Raw genomic sequence first — 18,873 nt, forward strand, 5'->3', positions numbered from 1 at the left:
TGGTTGCAAATGGGTCTTCCAAATGGACAATGACCCCAAGCATACTTCCAAAGTTGTGGCAAAATGGCTTAAGGACAACAAAGTCAAGGTATTGGAGTGGCCATCACAAAGCCCTGACCTCAATCCTATAGAAAATTTGTGGGCAGAACTGAAAAAGCATCAGGAGGAATGGGCCAAAATTCACCCAACTTATTGTGGGAAGCTTGTGGAAGGCTACCTGAAAAGTTTGACCCAAGTTAAACAATTTAAAGGCAATGCTACCAAATACTAATTGAGTGTATGTAAACTTCTGACCCACTGGGAATGTGATGAAAGAAATAAAAGCTGAAATAAATCATTCTCTCTACTATTATTCTGACATTTCACATTCTTAAAATAAAGTAGTGATCCAAACTGACCTAAGACAGAGAATTTTTAGTAGGATTAAATGTCAGGAATTGTGAAAACGGAGTTTAAATGTATTTGGCTAAGGTGTATGTAAACTTCACAAACACATATTACCCATAAAAACATGTTGGGCTAGATTCCCGTACCCACTAAATTCACCATAGTCTTAGACTGTTTTTTATTTTTTGTTATTTAACCTTTATTTAACCAGGCATGTTCATTGAAGATTCTCCATTAGCTAATGTCCAGTGATGTGCTTCACTGCAGTCTGCTCACCTCCTCTATACTCTGTGTTGTTCCTCCAGTCGTTGAGGTCTATCTCAGCTGTCCCAGCAATGACCAGCTCCAACTCTCTGGCATCGAACACTGACACCAGCCGTGAGTCCACCACCTGGAGAAATATTGCAGGAACATAGAAAATTAAAAACGATGTAGGAGTGTACATACTGTATGTAACTCGTTTCAGGTAACTAGGCGTATGTCGCACATCACTACTTTACAGGAGAGGCATTTGAACATGAGAGAGAGAGAGACAGAGAGAGAGATTGCCACCCGAGCCTGCCTGTGTAACTGCTAAACTGCTTTCTGACTGTACACTGTTACGCATGATTGTAGCGGGTTTACTAACGCGTTAGTTCTAGTAGCTATGTTGACTATGACGTGACAACGATGTAGGCTGTGTGTTAGCCCGTCATGATATGAACGTTTGGTTTTCGCCTGGTCACAGACAGCTGATGTGTTGTGCACTGAAGTCAGTCCACAAGCGAAGGGATAAGGTGAGAGGAGGAGAGCGCGTAGATAGTTGCGAGAATGAATTATCTACTGTATATACAACGAGCAAAGTGGTCATGCTGTTTTTATGTGGCTGCTATGAAAGTGAACTGTGTTTGCATTTGATCAGGGGTGTATTTATTCTGCCGATTCTGTTGAAAAACGTTTCTTAAATGGAAGCAAACAGAATGAAATGGGGATTAAGAAAATACCAACATTTGTCCAATAGAAATTCACATTTGCAACTGTTGGACTAATGATTACACCCTAGATAAGCTAGATGCAGGCAAATCAAATCAAATGTATTTATATAGCCCTTCTTACATCAGCTGATATCTCAAAAGTGCTGTACAGAAACCCAGCCTAAAACCCCAAACAGCAAGCAATGCAGGTGTAGAAGCACGGTGGCTAGGAAAAACGCCCTAGAACGGCCAAAACCTAGGAAGAAACCTAGAGGAACCAGGCTATGAGGGGTGGCCAGTCCTCTTCTGGCTGTGCCGGGTGGAGATTATAACAGAACATGGTCAAGATGTTCAAATGTTCATAAATGACCAGCATGGTCAAATAATAATAATCACAGTAGTTGTCGAGGGTGCAACAAGTCTGCACCTCAGGAGTAAATGTCAGTTGGCTTTTCATAGCCGATCAGTAGGCAAGAGTGTGCAAGGCGGTATTGAATGTGTCAATGTCTTTCACCTTGATTACTAAAGATTTTCTCGACCTGTGCACCTACATTGTAAACTTTAATTCATAGGCTACTGTAGATCAATAGCAACCTCATGATGGGTACAAGGAAAATGTGAGTATCATGTAGTAGCCTAAACCTATTGATGTTCCATTGAATTGGGCGAATGGAATATGAATGACAGTCATCCAATATGCTGTAATAGAAATAAGGCCATGCTAATAAAATAAATAATCATACTCCCTCGGCACTGACCGCCACTCGTGTAGATAATACTTTCTACCGCGGCTTTTTTGAAAGATATCATGAAGAAGTACAAAAGCGTTGCTACTGCTCTCCACTTTCTGGAAGAAGATTGTGCCATGCTGACTCTCTGACTCTGAAAATGAATCAGATGATGAGGAAATGCCTGATGTCGGTAAAACATTTTCATTGAATCAGATATTGTAGAGTCTTCTGATAACAGTGAGGGGGAAGAAAATCAGTGGAATGCCCGATGGAAACAGAGTATGATGGCTAAGGAGATGTTAAAAGTTCTGCTGTTCGATTGCAAATATGCGGAGGGAGTCGAAAAGAGAACACAGAAGGCTGTTGTATGAAACAACGGTCTCCGAATTTCATCTTCAAACTAAGGGCAACCATGGCATCTGTGACAGAGAGGGAGAAGCATTCATCCATGTATACAAGTAAGAGTCTAGCTAGCTACAATTTCAGATATTATATGTTTCTAATTTTGTCAGCAAGTTGTTTTCACTGCAAGTTAAAGTTTACTGTTAGCTAGGTAGCTAACGTTAGCTGGCTGGCTGGCTCGATAGGTAACGTTACATGTATGATCTGTGTAGTAATATTATTCGCATCTCAGAAATCTATTTGCATTGCTAGTTATAGCCTAATGTTAGCTAGCTATGCATAGTGGCTAGCTATGACAATCCGTATGGGTTGATATTATTTCCACATTCAAAATAACTGGGAACTCGAAACTAGGAACTCGGGAAATCTCAGACGTATGACTTCAGTGCGTTAAAGACAACTGGGAACTCAGAAAAAAACAAGCTCCAACTGGGAAAAATCATTTTGAACAGTCATCCAACACGGAATTCCATGTAGGGAACCCGGGCCTCTTTCTAGAGCCCAGACTTTCCGACTTGAAGATCACTAATGTCATGATTTGACCTTGTATTTTTCCAAGTTCCCAGTTGTCTTGAAAGCACCATTAGGTTCATTGTTTAGCTAGAAGCTATCAGGTAGCTAATGTTAGCTACCTGATAAGATGGCGCCGGAGAAGAAGGCTGACATTTAACGTGCCCCCAGCCGATTGTTTTCTTGTTCGTTTATTCGCGTTGATTGTAACTTATTTTTTACTTATTTTGTACATAATGTTGCCGCTACCGTCTCTTATGACCGAAAATAACTTCTAGACATCAGGACTGCGATTACTCACCACGGACTAGCAGAATCCTTTTTTTCCGTTCATGACTCTGACGAGTCCGAAGCGAAGGATATACTGCCGGCAGGATAAAACAGTGGCGTCTGGTAAGACAAGGGGCGGCGGACTATGTATTTTTGTAAACAACAGCTGGTGCACGATGCTGATAGAAATTAAGGAAGTCTTGAGCTATTGCTTGCCTGAGGTAGAGTATCTCATGATAAGCTGTAGACCCCACTACCTACCGAGAAAGTTTTCATCTGTATTTTTCGTAGCTGTTTTACATACCACCACAGTCAGAGGTTGGCACTAAGACAGCATTGAATGAGCTGTATTCTGCCATAAGCAAACAAGAAAACGCTCACCCAGAGGCGATGGCACTCCTAGTAGCCAGGGGCTTTAATGAAGGGAAACTTAAATCCGTTTTTACCAAATTTCTATCAGCATGTGGAACCAGTGGAAAAAGAACTCTGGACCACCTATACTACACACACAGAGACACATACAAAGCTCTCCCTCACCCTCCATTTGGAAAATCTGACCATAATTATATCCTCCTGATTCCTGCTTACAAGCTAAACTTAAAGCAGGAAGCACCAGTGACTAGATCAATAAAAACGTGGTCAGAGGAAGCAGATGTTAAGCTACAGGACTGTTTTGCTAGCACAGACTGGAATATGTTCCAGGATTCCTCCGATGGCATTGAGGAGTACACCACGTCAGTCATGACGTCGTCCCCACAGAGACCGTACGTACATACCCCGACCAGAAGCCATGAATTACAGGCAGCATCCGCACTGAGCTAAAAGCTAGAGCTACAGCTTTCAAGGAGCGGAACTCTAACCTGGACGTTTATAAGAAATCCCGCTATGCCCTCCGACAAACCATCAAACATGCAAAGCATCAATACAGGACTAAGATCTAATCCTACTATGCCGGCTCTGATGCTCGTCGGTGTGGCAGGGCTTGCAAACCATTACAGACTACAAAGGGAAGCACAGCCGAGAGCTGGCCAGTGACACCAGCCTACCAGACGAGCTAAACTACTTCTATGCTTGCTTCGAGGCAAACAACACTGAAACATGCATGAGAGCACCAGCTGTTCCGGAAGACTGTGTGATCAAGCTCGCCGCAGCAGATGTGGTGAGTAAGACCTTTAAACAGGTCAACATTCACAAGGCCGCAGGGCCAGACGGATTACCAGGACATGTACTGTGAGCATGCGCTGACCAACTGGTAAGTGTCTTCACTGACATTTTCAACCTCTCCCTGTCCGAGTCTGTAATACCAACTTGTTTTAAGCAGACCACCATAGTCTCTGTGCCCAAGAACTCTAAGGTAACCTGCCTAAATGACTACCGACCCGTAACACTCACGTCTGTAGCCATGAAGTGCTTTGAAAGGCTGGTCATGGCTCACATCAACACCATCATCCCAGAAACCCTAGACCCACTCCAATTTGCATACAGCCCCAACAGATCCACAGATGATACAATCTCTATTGCACCACACACTGCCCTTTCCCACCTGGATAGAAGGAACACCTATGTGTGAATGCTATTCATTGACTACAGCTCAGCATTCAACACCATAATGCCCTCAAAGCTCATCAATAAGCTCAGGACCCTGGGACTAAATACCTCCCTCTGCAACTGGATCCTGGACATCCTGACAGGCCGCCCCCAGGTGGTAAGGGTAGGTAACAACACATCTGCCACGCTGATCCTCAACACAGGAGCCCCTCAGGGGTGCGTGCTCAGTCCCCTCCTGTATTCCCTGTTCACTCATGACTGCATGGCTAGGCACGACTCCAACACCATCATTAAATTTACAGATGACACAACAGTGGTAGGCCTGATCACCGACAACAACAAGATAGCCTATAAGGAGGAGGTCAGAGACCTGGCCGTGTGGTGCCAGGTTAACAACCTCTCTCTCACCGTGATCAAGACAAAGGAGATGATTGTGGACTATAGGAAAAAGAGGACCGAGCACGCCCCCATTCTCATTGCCAGGGCTGCAGTAGAGCAGGTTGAGAGCTTTAAGTTCCTTGGTGTCCACATCACCAACAAACTAACATGGTCCAAGCACACAAAGACAGTTGTGAAGAGGGCACGACAAAATGTATTCCCCCTCAGGAGACTGAAAAAGATTTGGCGTGGATCCTCAGATCCTCAAAAGGTTCTACAGCTGCACCATCGAGAGCATCCTGACTGGTTGCACCCCTGCCTGGTATGGCAACTGCTCGGCCTCCGACCGCAAGGCACTACAGAGGGTATTGTGAACGGCCCAGTGCATCACTGGGGCCAAGCTTCCTGCCTTCCAGGACCTCTATACCAGGCGGTGTCAGAGGAAGGCCCTAAAAATTGTTAATGACTCCAGCCACCCTAGTCATAGACTGTTCCGAAGTGCCAAGTCTAGGTTCAAAAGGCTTCTAAACAGCTTCTACCCCCAAGCCATAAGACTCCTGAAAATCTAGTCAAATGGCTACCCAGACTATTTGCAGTGCCCCGCCCCCCCTCTTTACACCACTGCTACTCTGTTGTCATCTATGCATAGTCAGTATAATAACTCTACCTACGTGTACATACTACCTCAACTAACCGGTGCCCCCACCGTATATAGTCTCGCTATTGTTATTTTACTGCTGCTCTTTAGTTACTTGTTACTTTTATCTCTTATTCTTATGCTTATTCAGTTTTTTAAAAACTGTATTAGTGGTTAGGGGCTCATAAGTAAGCATTTCATTGTAAGGTACCTGTTGTATTCAGCGCATGAGACCAATACATTTGATTTGATTATTGAAGCTACATGTCTAAACAAAAGACTCCCCTTTGCCAGATGATTAGATGACCCATCAAGTTAGCCAGTTGTGTCTAGGGGTGATTACGGTCATCTATTGTATTTTATGAACACGTGTACATGTCTAGACTAGGTATTCCCCCAGGGGTACGCACAATGCCGTCGGGGGTACATCAAATAAAAATGTGATTTTGACATTTGTTTTTCTTCACATTTTCAAACAGTCCATTTATATTTTCCAACGGGGCTATACATTTAGGCAAGTTTTTTCCCCTCCTGAGTAGCCTCGTTTCACTGCCAAAATAAACATGTGACCATCTAGTGTTCAGCGAAATATCAACACAATGTCAAATACAGGTAGCATAGTCAAATAATTAACATCCAATCACATTAACTGTTACTCTCTCATGGGAATTCCACTAATGGTCCGTATGTAGCCAAACGTAGCTGCTGCTCATGTTGGTATCTGTACTGATGGCGCAAAAGCCATGACAGGGAGACATAGTGGAGTGGTAACGCGCGTGCAAGCAGTTGCTCCCGACCCCACTTGGCTACACTGCAGCATCCACCGAGAGGCTCTTGCTGCCAAGGGAATGCCTGACTGCTTGAAAGATGTTTTGGACACTACAGTGAAAATGGTTAACTTTGTTAAAGGAAGTCCCCTGAATGCTCATGTATTTTCTGCACTATGCAATGATATGTGCAGCGACCATGTAACGCTTTTACAACATACAGAAGAAGTGCACTGGTTATCAAGGGGCCAAGTATTGACACGTTTAAAAATTGGAGACAAGCTTAAAGTTTTCTTTAATGACCATAATTTTCACTTGTCTGTGTGCATTTTTTGTGTGCAAATGAACTCAATACGGACAATGTCAAATGTGATATAGCGAAGCACCTGAGTGAGTTGGGTGCGCAATTACGCAGGTACTTTCTCGAAACGGATGACACAAACAACTGGATTCGTTATCCCTTTCATACCCTGCCTCCAGTCCACTTGACGATATCTGAACAAGAGAGCCTCATCGAAATTGCAACAAGCGGTTCTGTGAAAATTGAATTTAATCAGAAGCCACTACCAGATTTCTGGATTGGGCTGTGCTCAGAGTATCCTGCCTTGGCAAATCGCGCTGTTAAGACGCTGATGCCCTTTGCAACCACGTACCTATGTGAGAGTGGATTCTCGGTCCTCACTAGCATGAAAATTAAATACAGGCAGACTGTGTGTGGAAAATAATTTAAGACTGAGACTCTCTCAAATACAACCCAACATTGCAGAGTTATGTGCATCCTTTCAAGCACACCCTTCTCATTAACCTGTGGTGAGTTATTCAGAATGTTCGATGAACAAATAAGGTTTTATATGTAAGATGGTTAAATAAAGAGCAAAATTATTGATTATTATTATTTGTGCCCTGGTCCTATAAGAGCTCTTTGTCACTTACCACGAGCCAGGTTGTGACAAAAACTCACACTCATTCTTATGTTTAATAAATGTATTGTATAGTGTGTGTGGCAGGTTTACAATGATGGCAAAAAACAGCATTTGAGAGTGCGCTGACCCTGGTGTACGCAGCTGGAGGTTGAATGTTTGGAGGGGTACGGAACTATTAAAAAGTTTGGGAACCACTGGTCTAGACAATAGTGACCCATCTACTTAGATAGATGTGGCTGGGGGATGGTTATAGCATTTCTTTCACATGACCCATCAATTTAGACAAGTGTGTCTGGGTAAGAATAATTTAATATTTATAAAATATTTATCTGGGCACTTTCTATTTTTGATATTGCTACTATGCAAATAAGCAAGTAACCATTTTACTGTACCGTTTACACCTTCTGTATCCTGTGCATGTGACAAATAAACTTTGATTTTATTTGATATAGTCTGTGTTTGCCAGAGACGATAATGTGAAGAACAACATGACCTGCACCAAAATCAGATTAGGATATAGGCCAAGGAATAGATAGTGTATTTTTGCTACTTCTTTCACCACTTCTATTCTTGAAATCTTTGGTAGTTTACTACACTACCTTACTCACTCTGTTTAGCACATGGTCTCAAATGTGAATCCTTAAAGATATGGGTGGGGCTAAGGCTTAAGAGGGTGTGAAGAAGAGCTCAAGTTACAAGTTTATTAACTTTCAAAGCAGAATTACTTTCCCATTGTTCCTCAACTGCAGAGTATGATATACCATTTTCTAGCTCTGAGTTTCTAGTTTTATCCAATATAAAAAACACAATTTCAAATAATTGTTTCAAATATGTAACCTGAGCCGGTCGGGTCACATACAGTATTTAGACACATTGCTCCCATCATTGATTTGTTGATTTCATTTGATAGTCATGTTCTATTGCATTCTAAGAAATTTTAAGAAATCATATTTGAAGTGCAAAGTGAAAACCCTCTTAAATCATAGCAAGGCTGGAAAAACAATAAACCAAATTGGAAATATTGGGGGGAAATCATGCCATGGCCAATGGTTGTTGCCCTGAGAGTGTTTGCTCTACCTCATAGAAGCCTCTGACCAGTGCCTCTGTCTGCTGGACCACTCCTCTCTCCACCCTCCACTTCACCATGCGGTCAATGTACTCCTTCTTATTCTTTTCTGTCACATTAATGTGGGCCCCTCCAGACTTCAGCTCTCTCTCTGTTACCTGCCCACAAAGAGAGTAATATCCATGTAACAATACAGACAAACCTTATAATGGAAAAGTCCCCATGAATGTGTACAGTATATTGAAAGATATACACTGTAAAAAAATAACATGTTATACAGTACTTCAGCTTGCTATGGGTTTATGTGTTTAGACACTGTACGTATTAGTACTTCACACATACCTGTCCGAAGACTTCCTCATTCACAGTGAAGGTAAGGTCCAGCACATCAGTGATGTCATTGTCTTTCATCCACTGTAGACTCTGATGGAACTCCTCATCTAGATACTCCAGATCACTCAGGTCAGTGGCTCTGCACAGGTAAACATATTTATCTCACACATGACCTTCTGTGGGGTTCACTAGCTATTACTGCACAAAGCAATCCATTGTCTTAAAGTCAATTAAGGGGAGTGATTAACTCACTCACTAGCCTGAGGTACATTTGCTTTGTGTGTAAATGTAAAGAATGCTAATTCTGTCAGTTGTTGTAGTCTATCATCATCATCATCCAATCTGGAGAGACTTGTCTAGTTATCACGCTAGAAAGTCAATCTGGGTTGACTGTGTTAAGTCTAAAACTACTGGCAACATTTATGCCTGATTGCGCACTAATCAATTCTGGATAATTTTTCTTTCTTGTGTACGTGGCAGAGACATTTTTCCATATAGAATAATTGTAAAGGCCATTTCAGACAGACAGAGACAGAAACACAGACAGGCGGGCGTGCAGGCAGACAGACATAAACTCACAGTCTGAGGAGAGCCTTGTAAAAGGGCCGCGTGAAGAAGGCATCCAGGAGATACTGGTGGATCAACGCCAGTCCCAAAATACGCCCACTAAACCGGAACCTGCACAAAAACACACAGAGACAGGTCTCATCACATGAGACATAAAACCCATTCATTTTCTGTCTCCAATAAGTAGACAAAGAAGAACAAGCCCATGGTCATGTTCATTAGGACAATGGAAAACACTTGAAAACGCTTTGCAACAGAACACAAAAAAGAGTGTTTCTTATTTGACAAGTCAAGGTCGTCCCTCACAGTTAGTCAGTTTTCTTCCCTTTGGTGCCTAATGAACACAACCCAGGATTCATGAGTTTGAAATAAGTTCAAACACAGGACGAACAGATGTCCTCCTCACCATTCCAGATGGTTCTCTACGAAGGCGGACATGGGGCTGATCTGGACGGTGTACGTGTCGTTGGCTGAGTACTCAAACAGGCCGTAGTAGGGGTTGAACAGCTCCTGAGACAGCAGGAAGAAGAACTCTCTGGACGGCCCACTGTAGTCCAGCCTGACGGTGTGGGAAGAGAAGAGACCAGTTATCTGTCAGTAGCAGTCAGTGATGCCAGAAGAATGAAACAGACATGCACTATCCTCTATATAGCCCAAAAACTAGCAGTTCATTCTTTAAAAGATGAGAGGGGGTTCTTTCTTGACACATGCATTACTTTTTCAAGTAACTTAATTGAATTCCATAATTGTAAAGACATGCACTTTCATGCAATGGTTGAACTCCACAGATCAAAGTCCCTCTTTGTTGTAATGTCTGTGTTCAGGTCAATAGAAGCAGCATTGGCTTACCCCTCCTCTCCTATGAAGGTGATGTAGAGCTTATTCCTCTGTAGTTCCTTGCGTGAGTAGGCCATGACCTGGTTAAAGGTACCCTCCAACAGGTGGTCTCTCCGGACAATAAGCCTGGAACACAACAACATCATAGGATGCTGAGCAACACAGACATGGATATACAATATGGTGCTAATTTGCACACACAACCCTAAAGTTTCTTAGAAACAGTAGGGTTGTATAGAGCTGTAACTATATTTGAAAAAGGTGTGAGTGATCATGTTGCTGGACAGTTTTCCTTACTTGATTTTTCCTGGGCCCTGGCCATAGCCTTTAGCCTCCAGTTTCCTGTAGAAGTTGCGTAGTTTGGCCTCAAAGTCTCTCCGGTACGGGGCAGGTGCTCTCGCTCTCGACATTCCTGTTGACAAGCGCATTCAACTCCATGACATGAGACACAGACCACACCAGGATAACCATCTGTGACGTTTTTATTTGACCAATTCTTGTGAATTAACCAAATGTTCTTGTGTGTACATTTTCAACCCACTATCTCTCCATTTGTCATTAGTGCAAACCCACCTGGAGAACTCTGTGGTGAAGACCCAGGTGAACAACGAGGAGAGAAGCTGAAGCCAGGATGGAAGGAGGGTGGAACATATGACATGATTTCCTCTTCAAACAAGCTGCATAGAGAACCAAAAAGTCACAAATGAAAATAATTACAATACTACAACACAAACAAACAAAATCTGGGGTAATATGAACATGAGCATATGAACATGAGCATCCTACCTCAATAGTATCACCAGGTCTGCATCACAAGCCAGTTTCTCCAGTCTTTGGGTGCCCTCTGTTCTGATGTAGTGGATCTTTTCCCTGCAAGAACACATTACACTATAATCTGGACTAGACTGGGTAGGTGTATTTTATCAAACCTGACATAGAATAGAATAACTTTATAATCCTTATTACTGTGTAACTATTCCTATAATTACAGTGTAACAAGTACTCATTATTACACCGTACTTAGGGTTACTTCAGGGTTAGGGTTGTGGTTGAGGCTGGGGTTAGGGTTGAACCGAGATGTGGACATGAAGCTAGGGTTAAGGTCAGGGTTAGGGTTGAGGCTCGTGTTAGGGTTGAACCAGGATGTGGACATGAAGCTCGGTTTAGGGTTGTAGTTGAGGCTGGGGTTAGGGTTGTACCGGGATGTGGACATGAAGCTAGGGTTAGGGTTAGGGTTAGGGTTGAACCAGGATGTGGACATGAAACTAGGTTTAGGGTTGTAGTTGAGGCTGGGGTTAGGGTTGTACCGGGATGTGCACATGAAGCTAGGGTTAGGGTTAGGGTTGAGGCTTGTGTTAGGGTTGAACCAGGATGTGGACATGAAACTAGGGTTAGGGTTAGGGTTGAGGCTTGTGTTAGGGTTGTACCGGGATGTGCACATGAAGCTAGGGTTAGGGTTGAGGCTTGTGTTAGGGTTGAACCAGGATGTGGACATGAAACTAGGTTTAGGGTTGTGGTTGAGGCTGGGGTTAGGGTTGTACCGGGATGTGCACATGAAGCTAGGGTTATGGTTAGGGTTGAGGCTTAGGTTAGGGTTGAACCAGGATGTGGACGTAACGCTAGGGGTTAGGGGTAAGGTTAGGGTTACTGCTATAAGTAATAATGAGTAATTACAAGACTTGTTACACTGTAATTACATGAGTAGTTACACGGTAATAAGGGCACTAATGTAAGGCGTTACCCTTTATTTTCCCCAAAGGAACCAATACAGTGGTGAGTGAGAAATATTCACATTCTCTGAATCTACAAGATCCTTATTTGAAAAACAAATCCAATTCATCCCCTAGTGTTAATCTACCTCAGGGAATGGTTCCTGGACAGGGCTGGCTGGCGCTCCGTTAGAACTTCTAGTATTCCAGGCTGACGCAGGAAGACCACTATCTTCTCATTATAAGCTGTGAGTGGAATTGAGTTCAGAAGACAGACTTACACAACAGAAACTATATGGTAAATGTGAATTATGACTGTGTTCTTTGTGTATGTACAGTACACACCTTGTGGCACTGGGTCTGGGGGATGCTGACTCCGTATTGCTGCCACCACACTGTTCCCTGGCCGTGACAACAAGGCCACACCTCGACTACGGGAGACCTCAGAGGCCTGAAAAAATACATATGAAAAAAGGATCAATTATAAACAAGCAAATACATAAATTCAATTCCATATTTCCATCATTCTAATACATGATTGGCCCCAATTAAACAGTTACTACACTTAAAAACAAGGAAATGTCTTCTGTGTGCTGACCTCTCCTGCGCTGTAGCTGCGTAGTCTCTGCAGGTGCTGCCTGTGGGTCAGGTGGTTGGGCAGGCAACCGTTCTGCAGGGGGATTCTGGGGTCGATGAACGTGGTCGCCCGGCTGTTGTGGTCCACAAAGAAGTTCTGGACCAAAGAGAAGATGTTACAGGTAAAAACTTACCAAAGTTAGAAACACAAATCTAAACACTGCTAGATCTGAAGGCAAATACCAAATCAATAGAATCATTAGTATACTTATTCAGCCCACCCCACCCCCTCATTTTCCCCACATATTTTCCATCTTTCAACCAAGGCACAATCAGCCCTTATGTGAATAGGTGGGTGAGTTATCTGTGGATGAACTGAGGATCTTTGTCTCTGCACCTTGCCCTGCGGGTCAGTCTTGATCTCCCAGCCCCGGGGCAGTTCCAGCTGGGCGTCAGCGAAGCGGTTGAGGAAGGTGACCAGGTCTCTGTTGTGCTGGTACCTCTCAAGGTTACGAGCATCTCTACGAATCTTCAGGATCATGTGCTTCAGGCACGTACTGCTGGTGAACATGCGATAGGCCCCCTGAGAAGAGAAGAAGAGCTCGGCATGACCATGGGAACTAGAAACACCATATGCAACCAATCTGAACCAAAATGGAAGAATATTCAGCATCTGTTACTAAAGACTACAATATGTTACTAAGCATTGATATTGCTGTTCAAAGGGAAATTATGCTTATTTCTCAGGTGAGTCATGCTGACTGTGTAGAGTTATAAATGTCCACTGGGGAGACAGGTACTCACATAGTTGGCGTGGAGGACAGTGAAGAACTCTGGGTGTGTGATGAACTTCACCGCTGGGCTCTGTAGCAGAGCTGTGATTTTCTGACTGTTGACTGGAGATGATGATGATGAGGAGGAGCTGTCTCTTCTCAGCTCTACACACACACACCAGGAAAAACAAAGGAAAAATTCACTGAATGGTGACTGTTATGTACAATGTTGTATGTATGTAGTACTTTGATAAGTCTCTCACTAAACAGGATCTGTGTAGACCCATTAGTTCTACAAAGCAAGACTACACTTAAATAGCACATCAGCTTATTGCATTCTGTAATTGTGACATTGTGGTGTGGTTCTACTCACCATTAGCCATTGGAGGAGAGTCAGGCTCACTGCTGTTGTTGTTGAGGCTTGTTCTCTCACTCCTGCTTCTGCTTCCTTCATTCTCACTCCTGTCTGTGGCCATGGTCCTCTGGATGCTCTGGTACCTGACAAACACACCAGCACACATTTACCAAACATCCAGAAATCAGAGCAGCGCTGCCTGCATATAGACCAATTATTTAAGAGTGCAAGAAACTAGTGAACATGACTTATCATATACTATCTCTTATCTGAGTACGTTTACATGCACAGTAATAATTTGATTCTAAACTGACTATGGCAGTAGGCAGATTACGCAGTAATCACGTAAACACCTTACTCTGCTTATCTTAATTGGCGTAAGGTCAACATCGAAGTAAACATAGGCAGATTAAAACAACTTGTTTTCTGAGCAATCTTTCAAATTATTAGAACATGTAAACACCTTAATCGGTGTTCCAGCGGTGTATTTGATCTGTGTATGTGCTAGCACCAGCCGAGCGAGCCTCCCTCTTTAGACCGAGCGAGCCTCTTTAGCCGAGCGAGCCTCCCTCTTTTGATTTCGAAACAACTGAATGTATGCGTCTTAGAAGTAGTTTTCACATACAAACTTTATATGTCTGAACTCAGAATCAAATATGCTTCCCAAAAATAACATGGACGCTGTGGTAGAACGTTTATTTTGATTGGTGATTTTCTGCAGTTATCAGAGTGCATTCAGTAGCCTGATTTCAGATCTGTCCATGTAAACAGGATTATTAAGGAAATTGTTCTTCTTACAAAGCATGTATAAACATTTTAATCAAACTATTATATTAATCTGACTTTCAACAATAATTGCATTATTGTATGCATGTAACCGTCAAATCCAGCTTGAAAGGTCCTAATTTGTCTGCCAGTAATATTTAGTGCAGATTCTTAATTGCCCGTAGGGATAAAATACAGTTGTATTCCATTGAATATTGACTTTTGTTATTGAATTCAATGTTAATTCATCCAGAGAAGAGGGGCAGAACTCAAGCTTGTCTCTCTGCCATTTTGTTCAAGCTTATACTCACAAAGCCCCAGAGAGAGGAATTGAATTTGAGACCATTGATCAATGGATTATACCACCATAATAGTCTTCTACACATGTGAAGTCTGACAATAAAAAATATCTCAGACACAGCCCCGACACTGTCCACTGCTCATGCTTCCAATTGGACACGCTTCTCATTCCAGACACACACAGCGAATTCCACCAGCGCAGCAATAACCATTTAAATGAATTTCTCCTCCCTCGCTTCCTGTCTCCCCAATCCCGTTAAGAGATTTCATGCACTGCAGTTGTATAATAACACTTATGCAATAACACTTATTCACAGCCTGTTCTGCACATTTCTCATTTGATTTTTACTGTCAAGTAATTCTTTCTCCATCCAAAATATCTCAGGCATTTGATGGAGAGTTCTTATAGTAATGGCTCTAATTTAAGCCCCCCCAAAAATCACACCTTACATAGCAAGCAGCCACAGCACATACCAAAATATTTTGTGTGCTGAACATTTGGTATCAAAGAGATTCAATCATTTGATCTTAATACAAAACTCCCCAATACTCATAAAGAACTGAACCATTTCTATGAAAATCATCCAAAAAACAGAGGCTTTACATTCTTCCTACAACCACCAAATGGCCCTATGTTTTCAGTTGTGCTTTTTGAACATAAAATGAAGAAACAATCCCAAAAGTATCGTAGTGACTACAACATGACTACAGAACTGTGTTTTGCACACTGTCTCCCTAGCTCTCTTCTCTTTCTTACCCTCTACCCCTTCACTCACCTTCTATTGAGCTGTTCCATCTGCTGAACGGATCCGGACCTCCTCATGCCATCGGGCGTGGCTGCTGAAGTGGGTCTCTGCCACGTGGTGGTCCTGTTGATGTGGTCCACATAGAACACACGACCATGGCTGTCCACACGTGCCTCCCAGTCTACACACACACACACACACACACACACACACACACACACACACACACACACACACACACACACACACACACACACACACACATACGCAAACAAGAAAATGCACATCCAGAGGCGGCACTCCTAGTGGCCAGTGATTTTAATGCAAGGAAACTAAAATGTCTCTTGCCTAATTCTTACCAGCATGTCACCTAGAGGTGAAACAACTCTAGATCACCTTTACTTCACACATAGAAACGGATACTAGACTAGACTAACCCTCGCCCTCCATTTGGCAAATCTGACCATAACTCTATCCTCCTGATTCCTGCTTACAAGCAAAAACTCAAACAGGAAGTACCAGTGATGCGCTCAATACAGAAGTGGTCCAATGAAGCAGATGCTTAGCTACAGGACTGTTTCGCTAGCACAGATGGGAATATGTTCCGGGATTCGTCCAATAACAATGAGGAGTTTACTACATCAGTCACCGGCTTCGTTAATAAGTGCATCGACAAAATCATCCCCACAGTGACTGTGTGTACAATATTAGTTAAAAGTTTGTACACACCTACTCATTTAAGGGTTTTTCTTTATTTTGATCGTAGCGGGATTCCTTATATGTGTCTGGATTAGTGTCCCGCTCCTTGAAAGCGGCAGCTCTAGACTTTAGCTCAGTGGGGATGTTGCCTGTAATCCATGGCTTCTGGTTGGCATATGTACAGTACCAGTCAAAAGTTTGGACACACCTACTCATTTCAGGGATTTTCTTTATTTATACTATTTTATACATTTTAGAATAATAGTGAATACATCAAAACTATGAAATAACACATATGGAATCATGTAGTAACCAAAAAATATATTTTATATTTGAGATTCTTCAAAGTAGCCAAGCTTTGCCTTGAATAGCCAAGCTTTGCCTTTGCACACTCTTGGCATTCTCTTAAACAGCTTAATGAGATAGTCACCTGGAATGCATTTCAATTAACAGGTGTGCCTTGTTAAGTTGATTTGTGATATTTCTTTCCTTCTTAATGTGTTTGAGCATATCAGTTGTGCTGTGACAAGGTAGGGGTAGTACAGTTGTGGCCAAAAGTTTTGAGAATGACACAAATATACATTTTCACAAAGTCTGCTGCCTGAGTTTGTATGATGGCAATTTGCATATACTCCAGAATGTTATGAAGAGTGATCAGATGAATTGCAATTAATTGCAAAGTCCCTCTTTGCCATGCAAATGAACTGAATACATTTCAGCCTTGCCACAAAAGGACCAGCTGACATCATGTCAGTGATTCTCTCATTAACACAGGTGTGAGTGTTGACGAGGACAAGGCTAGAGATCACTCTGTCATGCTGATTGAGTTCGAATAACAGACTGGAAGCTTCAAAAGGAGGGTGGTGCTTGGAATCATTGTTCTTCCTCTGTAAAATATGGTCACCTGCAAGGAAACACGTGCCGTCATCATTGCTTTGCACAAAAAGGGCTTCACAGGCAAGGATATTGCTGCCAGTAAGATTCCACCTAAATCAACCATTTATCGGATCATCAAGAACTTCAAGGAGAGCGGTTCAATTGTTGTGAAGAAGGCTTCAAAGCGCCCAAGAAAGTCCAGCAAGCGCCAGGACCGTCTCCTAGTGCTTGTTCAGCTGTCAGCTGTGGGATCGGGGCACCACCAGTACAGAGCTTGCTCAGGAATGGCAGCAGGCAGGTGTGAGTGCATCTGCACGCACAGTGAGGCGAAGACTTTTGGAGGATGGCCTGGTGTCAAGAAGGGCAGCAAAGAAGCCACTTCTCTCCAGGAAAAACATCAGGGACAGACTGATATTCTGCAAAAGGTACAGTGATTGGACTGCTGAGGACTGGGGTAAAGTAATTTTCTCTGATGAATCCCCTTTCCAATTGTTTGGGGCATCCAGAAAAAAGCTTGTCCGGAGAAGACAAGGTGAGCGCTACCATCAGTCCTGTGTCATGCCAACAGTAAAGCATCCTGAGACCATTCATGTGTGGGTTTGCTTCTCAGCCAAGGGAGTCGGCTCACTCACAATTTTGCCTAAGAACACAGCCATGAATAAAGAATGGTACCAACACATCTTCCGAGAGCAACTTCTCCCAACCATCCAGGAACAGTTTGGTGACGAACAATGCCTTTTCCAGCATGATGGAGCACCTTGCCATAAGGCAAAAGTGATAACTAAGTGGCTCGGGGAACAAAACATTGATATTTTGGGTCCATGGCCAGGAAACTCCCCAGACCTTAATCCCATTGAGAACTTGTGGTCAATCCTCAAACAAAACCCCACAAATTCTGACAAACTCCAAGCATTGATTATGCAAGAATGGGCTGCCATCAGTCAGGATGTGGCCCAGAAGTTAATTGACAGCATGCCAGGGCGGATTGCAGAGGTCTTGAAAAAGAAGCGTCAACACTGCAAATTTTGACTCTTTGCATCAACTTCATGTAATTGTCAATAAAAGCCTTTGACACTTATGAAATGCTTGTAATTATACTTCAGTATTCCATAGTAACATCTGACAAAAATATCTAAAGACACTGAGGCAGCAGACTTTGTGAAAATATATATTTGTCATTCTCAAAACTTTTGGCCACGAATGTATACAGAAGATCAGGAAACAGACTACAGTGTCAAATCTGTTGAATTGGAGAATCGCTTCTTGAGTCGGGGCTACAGCGTTCAGGTCCTGAAAGATGCAGGTATAAGGGCTGGAATAATTGACAGAGAGAACTTGTTGCGAAGGAGAATGCCTCGTGATACATCAGAGAGAATGTATTTTGTTACAAAATACAACACTGAAGCAGAGAACATTAAAAGAATAATAAAAAATAATTGGGGACTCATCCAAAGTGATATGCTACTACGCCAAGTCTTCCCTAAGCCACCAGTCATAAGCTTTAAGAGATGTCCTACCCTAAATGACAAATTAGTCCACAGCTCTCTTCCTGGTGACTCTCAAAAAACGTGGCTTAACCACAAACCCAAGGGCTCTTTTAAATGTAACCATTGCAACCATTGCAGAAAAGTATTTTGTTGACACAGCTTCTAAAATGGAGTATTACATCAAGCATTTCATTAACTACAAAACCACTCATGTCATCTATAGATTGGAATGTCCACAGTGCAAGGTGTTCTACATTGGACGGACAAAAAGACGCCTT

The 18,873-nt window shown here is 42.7% G+C and overlaps 1 protein-coding gene across 1 annotated transcript in view; it reads right to left on the reverse strand.

Annotated features, from left to right (window-relative positions):
* LOC139550717 (E3 ubiquitin-protein ligase HECW1-like) overlaps positions 1–18,873 on the reverse strand; it is a 68,889-nt gene that overhangs the window by 6,804 nt on the left and 43,212 nt on the right. The window contains exons 11-26 of the mRNA XM_071361814.1: positions 15,564–15,714; positions 13,741–13,865; positions 13,399–13,532; positions 12,992–13,177; positions 12,617–12,751; positions 12,364–12,469; positions 12,168–12,264; positions 11,096–11,179; positions 10,883–10,986; positions 10,607–10,721; positions 10,322–10,435; positions 9,879–10,031; positions 9,485–9,583; positions 8,915–9,044; positions 8,584–8,730; positions 664–778 (exon numbers count right to left, since the gene is read on the reverse strand). Coding sequence (XP_071217915.1) covers positions 664–778; positions 8,584–8,730; positions 8,915–9,044; positions 9,485–9,583; positions 9,879–10,031; positions 10,322–10,435; positions 10,607–10,721; positions 10,883–10,986; positions 11,096–11,179; positions 12,168–12,264; positions 12,364–12,469; positions 12,617–12,751; positions 12,992–13,177; positions 13,399–13,532; positions 13,741–13,865; positions 15,564–15,714 — 1,995 coding nt within the window. The remainder of the gene's footprint in view (positions 1–663; positions 779–8,583; positions 8,731–8,914; positions 9,045–9,484; positions 9,584–9,878; positions 10,032–10,321; positions 10,436–10,606; positions 10,722–10,882; positions 10,987–11,095; positions 11,180–12,167; positions 12,265–12,363; positions 12,470–12,616; positions 12,752–12,991; positions 13,178–13,398; positions 13,533–13,740; positions 13,866–15,563; positions 15,715–18,873) is intronic.

This window comes from Salvelinus alpinus, chromosome 23 (assembly GCF_045679555.1).
Source record: "Salvelinus alpinus chromosome 23, SLU_Salpinus.1, whole genome shotgun sequence".
Lineage (NCBI taxonomy): Eukaryota > Metazoa > Chordata > Actinopteri > Salmoniformes > Salmonidae > Salvelinus > Salvelinus alpinus.